General features: G+C 42.7%; 1 protein-coding gene across 3 annotated transcripts; it reads left to right on the forward strand.

Annotated features, from left to right (window-relative positions):
• The first annotated feature begins 146 nt into the window (after positions 1 to 146).
• On the forward strand, positions 147 to 9,568 carry H3-3A (H3.3 histone A). Of its 3 annotated transcripts, none has more exons than XM_069484619.1 (5): positions 147 to 254; positions 604 to 680; positions 2,242 to 2,387; positions 3,921 to 4,074; positions 8,913 to 9,568. In XM_069484619.1, exons 3-5 carry the CDS (start codon positions 2,260 to 2,262, stop codon positions 9,039 to 9,041), a joined length of 411 nt encoding a protein of 136 aa, XP_069340720.1. In that variant the 5' UTR covers positions 147 to 254; positions 604 to 680; positions 2,242 to 2,259; the 3' UTR covers positions 9,042 to 9,568. The 3 variants fall into 3 exon arrangements, with proteins under 3 accessions (XP_069340720.1, XP_069340719.1, XP_069340721.1); XM_069484618.1 differs by lacking the exon at positions 147 to 254 and adding an exon at positions 316 to 358 and having other exon boundaries at positions 2,237 to 2,387; XM_069484620.1 differs by lacking the exon at positions 147 to 254 and having other exon boundaries at positions 601 to 680.
• The last annotated feature ends 284 nt before the right edge of the window (positions 9,569 to 9,852 follow it).

The following is a 9,852-nucleotide window of genomic DNA, read 5'->3' on the forward strand; positions in this document are numbered from 1 at the left end:
AGAAAACGGGCGCGGGACGCCAGGCTCCTACTCGCGAGCTTCCTGTCGGGGAGTGTTTTCCATTGGGGCGCGGCGACCGGCCGGCCGCGTCCTCCTCCCCACCCCCACGCGCCCGGGGCCCCGCGGGGGCGGCCCTCACCCCTCCCCGCCGCGGCCCGAGACGCCCGCAGGCCGGGCGTTCACCCGCCGCGCCGCCCTCCCCGCCCCCACTTCCCTCTCGGCGCCCCAAACCCGGGCTTCGGGGGTTCTGTGACGTATGCGCTTGGAGCAGGGTGGGAGTGCAGGCCGGGGGCGGGGGCCAGACGGGGGCGAGCGGCCGTCTCGGCGGGAGCCGGCGGCCCCTCGGCGTGTCTTTTGTGTTTGTACACACACGGCGCGAGGCGGCCGAGAGGAGGGAGCGGGCGGCGCGCGGGGGAGGGGCGAGCGCGCGCCAGCAAACGGGCGCGCGGGGGGAGGGGCGGGGGCGGGGCGCGAGCGGGGGGGACGGGGCGGAGCCGAGCCTTCCCTCCATTGTGTGTGATTGGCTGGCGCGCGGCGCGGGGGCGGGGCGGCGTGTGTTGGGGGATAGCCTCGGTGTCAGCCATCTTTCAATTGTGTTCGCAGCCGCCGCCGCGCCGCCGTCGCTCGCAAACGCCAGCGCCGCCTCTCGCTCGCCGAGATCCAGCCGAAGGAGAAGGGGGGTAAGTTTCCCCGTCTGCCCGCTTCCCCGGAACCGAGCCCCGCTTGCCGTCAGCCCGAAGCCGGGCCCTGGCGGCGCCGGGAGGGGACCCACGGCCCCTCCGGCTTAGCCCACAAACTTTTTGGCCCAGAAATGGAGGTGAGGAGCGAGTTTCCCTCTTCCCTCAGGCGGCGGCGGCGGCTCCCACGTCTCTCGCCGCCTCAGCCCAGCAGCAGCCACCGCCGCGGCGCCGAGCCTGCTCTCCCTCCTTCTCCCTGCGCCCCTGCTCCTCTTTCTTCGGTCAAATCCCGCCCGCCGCCCCTTCCCCGGACCCCAGACCTTCACCAGGACCCGCGCGGGCCCCTTAACTACCGCCCCCGGGTCCCGGGCCCCAGTTTTCGGGCGGGAAAGGGGTGGAAATCGCCGCCGCTTCCCACCCTGGGGTAACTCGCTTTTCGCTGCCTCCCCACAGTTGTTGCTAAGCTTCACCATCTTGTCTCTCTTCTCTGGTCACCGACCATATTTTCTCCCCCGTTTCTCTCTTCCCCATTTCTAAAAAGGAGGAAAAAAATTTTAAAAGAGGGACATTTTTTTCCCTTTTTTGGAGAAGCGGAAACTTGATGCATTTGAAATGCAAAAAAAACTTTTGCATTTTGGAGGGCGGCACGTGGCAGGGGATCGGGGTATTTTCGAGCGATCTGGTGTTTTTGTCTCTTTGGAAGGGAATCGGATACGTTTCGCGATTGTTTCCATTTTGTTCTGGTCTGGGAGCCGAGTTGGTGCCAGCGCCAGGCGCTGGGAGCGAGGCGGGCAGGTTGGGGGACCCTGTGCCGAGGGACCCGGAGGAGGCAAAACCAAAAGTTTATGTGGTGCTTGGAGTGGACCGGTCGGCGGATGTCGTGCGTTAATTAAAGCCTGGGTGCGGGGCACTTTGTATCTCATTGCGAAGCCCGTGAGGACTGGACGGGAGGACGGCGCTTTGTAGAATGCTCGTTGGTGGTAGCTGTTGTTCCTCTCTTGTTTTTCGAGACGCCTTTTTGTCAACATAACCGTAACGATGCAAAACCAAGAATGTTTTCAGATATTTAACAGCAATCCATCAACTGCCAGACACGGGGCGGGGGCGACGAAAGGGGGGGGCGGCGGGTAAAACCTTTTTTTTTTTTTTTTTTTTTTTGCTGTAATTTGATTCGACCTTTCTGTGGTTTGTGGCTTCGTTCCCTCGACTTGTTTGTGAATCAAATGTTTACAGACATTTCTAATTTCTACTTTAATTAAAGAAATTGGATCGAAGACTGTCAGGGGGTCTTTATGTTTTGCCGTTTGTCGCTCAGAATTGGCATTTTGGGAGATGGTTGATATTGATGCTAACAAATTTTCTAGTACTATAGTTTGTTTCAAGAAGTCATATTTGGGTGGTAGACGTAATGTGCACCCTTTCAAATTATATAACAATATACGGATTTTTTTTTTTATAGCGATGAAATTTTCCAAATTTGGGGAGGGGGTTATAGTGGCAGGAAAATTTGTATGTTCGGTTGTTGCATATGGTGATTTTTGGTTTTTTAATGCTGGTAGGTAAGTAAGGAGGTCTTGCTACCATGGCTCGTACAAAGCAGACTGCCCGCAAATCGACCGGTGGTAAAGCACCCAGGAAGCAACTGGCTACAAAAGCCGCTCGCAAGAGTGCGCCCTCTACTGGAGGGGTGAAGAAACCTCATCGCTACAGGTATTAAAACGGAAAAGGGAAAAAATGGGACCAAGTCTCCTGTAGTGTCCATATTATTTAACAAATAGATGGATAACAGGAAAACTTTTTGCTTTTGGGAAATTGATTTTTTTCCCCTTTTGAATATTTACTGCCTTTTGAATATATATACATGCACACTGTATATTCATTTCTATGTACAATTTTTTTTTATTGGACACATGTTAATTTTGAAGACATAATCTGACCCAGAAGCCTATGGAGACCTATCATAATATGTCACTGATAAAGTTAATGGGGTAGATTGACTTTTTATTTTTAGTTGGCTATTAAGTTAGTAATTTTTAAAAATAGTAAAGTGTTATTTTTTAAAATACATTTTTGAGGATATCATTCCCAGCTTTGGGCAAAATAATAATTTAATCAAGATTGGGCATTTTGTTTTAGTAAAGTTTCTATCCCTTTTACTTGATTGGTTTGTTTCTGTCTGTATTAGCTCGTTTGATTTTCAACTACCTGAGCAGTGTTGTTAAGGGAATCTGCCATTAGAGGGCAGAAGTTGTCCAGACTTGGGTAGCCTCTGCAAATTATACAATTAACCTAAAATAAAAGCCCATACAGTGGAAGAAATAATTAAGAATTAGAGGTAAATTTCTTACTTTTCCATGTGGAACACAGCACAATCAGGCATATTTAAATTTAATAATGCATGAGGGATGAACAGTAGTCAAAGAGTAAAGGTATTCTGGGAAATCCAACTTAAATACCACAGTGTATTTTTTAATGAAGTTCATTGACTAGTGTTGGTCTTTAAGGGCTATGAAAAATTGAGGGTGCAGGTGGGAAGAAGGAGAGTGCTGCTAAACTGAGAAGAGTCAACTTCTTTATTAGTGGTGTGACAACCAGTGCCTTCCCAAGTTGTAATTCTTAACAGAAGTTGATGATTTTTATATGCGTGTATATGTACAAGTTAAAAAATGAAAATAAATAGGGCTTTGATAAACTCCTTGCTAAGAATCTACTTTAATTTCATGCTTTTTGTTTTAAAGGTATTGTTGTTACTCTTTTTTTTTTTTTTTTTTTTGAGACAGAGTCTCACTCTGTTGCCCAGGCTAGAGTGAGTGCCGTGGCGTCAGCCTAGCTCACAGCAACCTCAAACTCCTGAGCTCAAGCGATCCTCCTGTCTCAGCCTCCCGAGTAGCTGGGACTACAGGCATGCGCCACCATGTCCGGCTAATTTTTTCTATATATATTTTTAGCTGTCCATATAATTTCTTTCTATTTTTAGTAGAGGTGGGGTCTCGCTCTTGCTCAGGCTGGTCTCGAACTCCTGAGCTCAAACGATCCGCCCACCTCGGCCTCCCAGAGTGCTAGGAGTTGTTACTCTTAATAGACTTGAATGTTCAGGTCATGCATTGACCAATGAAATTTCATGAAGGAGAAGAATGGTTGGGTGGTTTGTTTAATTTTTTTAATTCATATTCTTTAACGCTGACCACTTATCTTTTTGTGTGCTGTATTTAGTAACAGTTTCTTTATTAATTTTTTTTAAAGGCCTGGTACAGTGGCACTCCGTGAAATTAGACGTTACCAGAAGTCCACTGAACTTCTGATTCGCAAACTTCCTTTCCAGCGTCTGGTGCGAGAAATTGCTCAGGACTTCAAAACAGACCTGCGCTTCCAGAGCGCAGCTATTGGTGCTTTGCAGGTAAAATGGGGGGCGCCGAGCATTTGTGTATCTGCTGCATGCCAAGAACAATTCTAAATCTTTGTGTATGCTTATAGAATTTAGTCATCACAAGCCTGTGAGGTAGTTTGATATGATTATTTCACTGAAGAGACTTATAGAAAGGTTAAGTTGCTCAAGGTCATACGCAGGTAATGGCAGGATCATAATTTGAACCTATTTAACTCCAAAGCCTGGTTATACCATTGTCATAACATTTTAAACATTGCACCAAAAACAGTGTTTAAAGAAAACCCTCTAGTTTGGTTTATGGATGCTGCAGGACATTGAGAAGATGGGACTAGAGGTCTATATTTGTAGTCAGTTCTGAGTGTCCTGGACTTGAAGAGGCAGCTATAGGTGGAGAGAGCTTAATACCTAGGATGAGAATAGGCAGCGTTAAAGAATTATGTATTAAGGTGAAAGGAGCAGTGAGTGGTGATTAGGATTGGATTGACAAGATAGGAAAGGTCCTTGAAGATGATGCTGGACATATGAAAGGATAGGAATTTGACGACTTACAGTTTGCTGAAAGGGATTAGGGATTTCAGTTTAAATGGGGAGTGTATTGAATTTAATCTAAATCTCTATCGTGTCAGGACTTTGAGAAATACTGTTCTAAAAATGTTTATTTGAACTATTTGTGGTTTATACCAAGATAAAACTTGAAGTTCCCACAAGATATTTGATAAGATAGATCCGTGTAATTAATTAACATCAGTTGCTTAATGACCTTTGTTATATTATGTGGTTGGATTCTTCAGATTCAAGTATCTCAAAATATGGTTAAGACCACCACGTCTGTCAGAAGCATGGGGTTAGTGGTGGTTAAAAATGTTGATTGTTAGGCACCATTGCAGATCTGAATCAGAATCTCTTGGAGAGGGGGGCTAGAATCTCCATACACTCCATTGGAAGATTTTCAAGGCTGCTGTTGCTGTGCCGGGCTTTTGCTTTATATGTGAGAAAGATTTGATAGGTGGATTCTACCCTGAAATGTAATTGGTCGAGCTGTTTCTATGGTTAGTTGAAACTTCATTTGATTGGTGAATTCCAGGAGTAGACATCCATTAAATTATCAGTGAGTTGAAATTTCAGCTACTAAAATCTTTCCATGCTATTACTTAAAACTTTTTCTGTTTTAATAATTATCTTCAGTTTCCATTTCATTTATTACCTAATACAGAGATTATTACTAAGATTCCCAAGCACTACTGACAGAAATGTGCTAATTTTGTTTTCTAATTAGCAGGACTATGCTTAAAGAACACAATGCTGTACTTGAAAGTCCAGCATTTTTTAGCTTAAATGTCAGTAATACAACCTTGTAAATCAAAACATTTCTTAAACAATCTGGGTAAAGGACTCTAATCTTTTAAAAACTATCGTATATAAACTTCCATTGTTGCGATTTTTAAGTTATATGTCATTAAGTGGTTCTATTGGTCTTGAGCAAAATGTTCACCTCCGTTGCCTATAGTTAGTTCTCTTAGCATTAGATAGCTGTTGCCTTTATTGGAAGGAATAATCTTTGTTACGAGGATTGTTTTGTGGGGGTTGGTTTTTTTTTTTTTCCCCTGCTTTGTAAAAGGTTTCGCTCTTAAAGGCTAAAGGGAGGATTTGCTAGTGGACGTAAGGTAACAGATTGGGCACAGTGGCTCACACTTGTAATCCCTCCACTTTGAAGAGACTGAGGTGGGAGGGTTGCTTGAGTTGAGGCGTTCTAGAACAGCCTGGGCAACATAGTAAGACCCCGTCTCTACCCAAAAAAAATGGTTTTTTTTTTCTTTTTAACTGGGTGCTGTGGCAGGCACTTGCACGCCTAGCTAGCTACTCAGGAGACTGAGGCAGAGGAGGATCCCTTGAGCCCAGGAGTTTGAGGCTGCAGTGAGCAATGATTGTGCCCCTACCCTCCAGCCCAGGTGACAGAGCAAGACCCTGTCTCTTTTAAAAAAAAGGGGGGGGGGAGTAATAGATGATACCAGTTAAATTCCAAGTCACTATTTTTGGCTTTAGAATTACACAATTTACAACTAAAGGACGAGAGTTAGTGCAGTGATAGTAGTAGAGAAGTTAGTCTGAGTCTGCCACAGATAAACAAGAATTAACTAGCTTAAAATTTAGCCTTTGCCTTTAATGTGTGAGAACTTGAATTTGAATATCCTTGTGTTAAAAATGAACAGTGGAGCTGGGTGTGCTGGCCTGCCCTTGTAGTCCCAGCTACTCGAGTGGCTGAGGCAGGAGGATCAGTTGAGCCTAGGAGTTTGAGACCAGCTTGAGCAACATAGTGAGACCTGTCTCTTAAAAAATAAATAAATCTTTAAATGAGCAGTGGTATTTTGAAATGGTGGAAGAGCCAGACATTGAATATACTCAGTATTCTAAATGACATTTTCCTCTAGTAAGATGTTTTTTTCTTCTGCCGTTATTATATTCATTAGGTCATAAATTTATATGGCAGTCGTTAATTCCCATTACAGCCTTTAATGTTTAAGGGACTTTAGGATACTGGTAATAGAATTGAAAATGTATGGGTCATGGTCAAACCCCCTCTCAAATCCCTGGGCACTGACTCTTTTCCCAGAGGTGATCAGACCCAGAACAGCCAAGTTTTGAGACAGCAGTGAGATCTCCAGCTGTCACTTGCCATATCTGAGTCGTCCTGGGTGAGCCAGTAGATGGTACTGCTCTAAACTGTCTCAGCCATGGGACCTGATGGCTTGTCCACACTGCAGCTTGTAACGCTGCATGTCGCAAAAGCATTATAGATTTGCATAATCCTGAGGTGCTGGGTTAAACAAAAGTGAACTTTCTTTGCTGAGAAACTTTAGTTCTAGTATCTGGTGTGTATTATGAGTCCCAAAGAGGAGACTAAAATACGCCAGTGTTGTAGACTTTTCGGCCCACTTCTTAAATATCCCAAGAATGAATCCCTGAATATTATGGACTTTTGCTTTTAATACCTTTGAAATAGGTAACATATGACGGGTTAATTGCATAGAATAGAAACTTTTAAATTTGGCTTAGAGATAAAAAACTAGCAAATATTGAACATCTACTTGAGGGCAAGGCATTGTGAGTATTAAATGAGATTTCTCTTATCAAGTAACTTAAGGGCATTAAAAGATGGCTGCAATACAAGGTCAGTCAGTATGAGTTAGGAATTAGGAGTTCAAGGTTACCCGCACTGGGGACAGGAACAAGTAGAATATTTCCTTTCTCCTTTGTGGAATATAGTCTTGAACTAAACCTTAAAGGGTAGGTAAACAAGACTTAGTTCTTGATAACAAGTACTAGAGAAAGACGTTTTATGGAGGACTAAAAAGGATGAGGTGTAAATGTGAATAAAATATTTTTTCCATAAAATGAAATAATGTGTAAAACATTTGGATTAGTTGCTGTGTTAATGCTTTTTATTTGGATAAAGGTAGCAACTATAAAATCTTTTTTCTCCCCAAATGTACTTTGAACAGAGAGATAACTTTTCCTTTTAGAGGAGAGAAAGACAACTGCTCATTTAATGCTCCAAATCTAAAACAGTTGGGTTGATAACTATTAAAACAATGGTAATTTCTTCACAAAATAAGTAAGCAGATGTTTTATTTAGACTAAAAGATTCATCAACTTTTCAGACAGCCATAAGATGCACTAACAATTTGATTTATGATTTAATTTTTTGTGGAAATGCCCCCTTTTCACTTCACATGCCAGTTGTCAATGGCTGACGCATAGAGTGGCAGTTTTGAGTGGTGGTGGGCTTAAGAAGATGCCTTGGAAAAGGATCTGACAATCAAGTGGGAAAAACCAGAGGGATGATCTTAGTACTAGAGGGCAGGAAATGTCAGATTGGGGAAGGTGCTAAGGTAAGGGCCAGGGCACACCTCCTAGGCATAATAGATCAAAGTATATAAATAAGGGACTAATTTATGATGTGTTCTGGGACCTGTAAGTACCCTTGTGGTAAAACTGAGGTGTAAAGCGGAAAGTAGCTGGGGACCATGTGGTGACACCAGTTGTCAGCTGTATTGCACTACTTGGCAAGGCAAGGTTCAGATGCTGGAGGGGGAGTGGGATTTAGAGGAATGGGGAGACTGGCCTGCGGGGGGATGTTTGGATTGGATTCCATTTATCTTCGTAAGGATGAGAATGTTAGAATTTTAAGTTGGATTTCATACTTTGTTCAAGACATTTCAGTTTATTAGAAATCAATTAACATGAGAAAAATTAACATTTTCTAGTAATTTGACTTGTGTAATTTGATAAAGATTTACAGACTTGAGCTTTTGATTTTCATAAGCTGCCTTCTGAGTTTTATCCCATAGGTTTTTTTTTATTATTAATTAATTAATTCATTAATTTTTGAGACAGAGTCTCACTCTGTTGCTGAGGCTAGAGTGCCCTGGCATCAGCCTAGCTCACAGCAACCTGAAACTCCTGGGCTCAAGCAATCCTCCTGCCTCAGCCTCCCGAATAGCTGAGACTACAGGCATGTGCCACCATGCCCAGCTAATTTTTTACTGTATATTTTTAGCTGTCCAAATAATTTCTTTCTATTTTTAGTAGAGATGGGGTCTCGCTCTTGTTCAGGCTGGTCTCGAACTCCTGACTTCGAGCGAATCCTCCCAGAGTGCTAGGATTACAGGTGTGAGCCACCATGCCAGGCCGTCCCATAGGTTTTAAAATGTAATGTTTTTTAAAATAGTCAACATCTTGTGAAGTGGGTTTTTAAAGGGTTCAAAAACATTGTTTTAATTCACATATGTGTGTCTTAACTGTTGTAAATAACACCATTAATAATTTTTTCTTCATTACTATTGCAGGAGGCAAGTGAGGCCTATCTGGTTGGCCTCTTTGAAGACACCAATCTGTGTGCTATCCATGCCAAACGTGTAACAATTATGCCAAAAGACATCCAGCTAGCACGCCGCATACGTGGAGAACGTGCTTAAGAATCCACTATGATGGGAAAACATTTCATTCTCAAAAAAAAAAAAAAAAAAATTCTCTTCTTCCTGTTATTGGTAGTTCTGAACGTTAGATTTTTTTTTTTTTCCATGGGGTCAAAAGGTACCTAAGTATATGATTGCGAGTGGAAAAATAGGGGACAGGAATCAGGTATTGGCAGTTTTTCCATTTTCATTTGTGTGTGAATTTTTAATATAAATGCGGGGATGTGAAGCATTAATGCAAGTCAAATGTTTCAGTGAACAAGTTTCAGCAGTTCAACTTTATAACAATTATAAATAAACCTGTTAAATTTTTCTGGACAATGCCAGCATTTGGATTTTTTTAAAACAAGTAAATTTCTTATTGACGGCAACTAAATGGTGTTTGTAGCATTTTTATCATACAGTAGATTCCATCCATTCACTATACTTTTCTAACTGAGTTGTTCTACATGCAAGTACATGTTTTTAATGTTGTCTGTCTTCTGTGCTGTTCCTGTAAGTTTGCTATTAAAATACATTAAACTATACCTGCTTTTGGTCTTTATTATCAACCTTACCCATATAATTCACATTCAAAATAATTTGAGTATCAAATGCTTTGTCACCTTATATCTGAGAAAGACGACATTTGAGAGATTCAGAAAGTATAAGCTTGGTATGGAAAGGAAACAAGGCTACGGGCATTATTTCTAATGTTTTAGAACTTGCAGATAGTAAAATGATTTTGCCAAAACCAGATGATCTTAACTCTTTGGATACGTTGTATTCTAAACTGATAATTTTCAAACCTAGCTAGTCAACAGGGTCACCT

This window comes from Eulemur rufifrons, chromosome 11 (genome assembly GCF_041146395.1).
Source record: "Eulemur rufifrons isolate Redbay chromosome 11, OSU_ERuf_1, whole genome shotgun sequence".
Classification (NCBI taxonomy): domain Eukaryota; kingdom Metazoa; phylum Chordata; class Mammalia; order Primates; family Lemuridae; genus Eulemur; species Eulemur rufifrons.

Bases quoted from the DNA above. Each gene is read 5' to 3' on its own strand.
- H3-3A (XM_069484619.1), top strand. From the start codon at position 2,260: ATGGCTCGTACAAAGCAGACTGCCCGCAAATCGACCGGTGGTAAAGCA. The intron at 2,388-3,920 runs GTATTAAAACGG...TTTTTTTTAAAG, and splicing joins AAGAAACCTCATCGCTACAG to GCCTGGTACAGTGGCACTCC. The intron at 4,075-8,912 runs GTAAAATGGGGG...TTACTATTGCAG, and splicing joins CAGCTATTGGTGCTTTGCAG to GAGGCAAGTGAGGCCTATCT.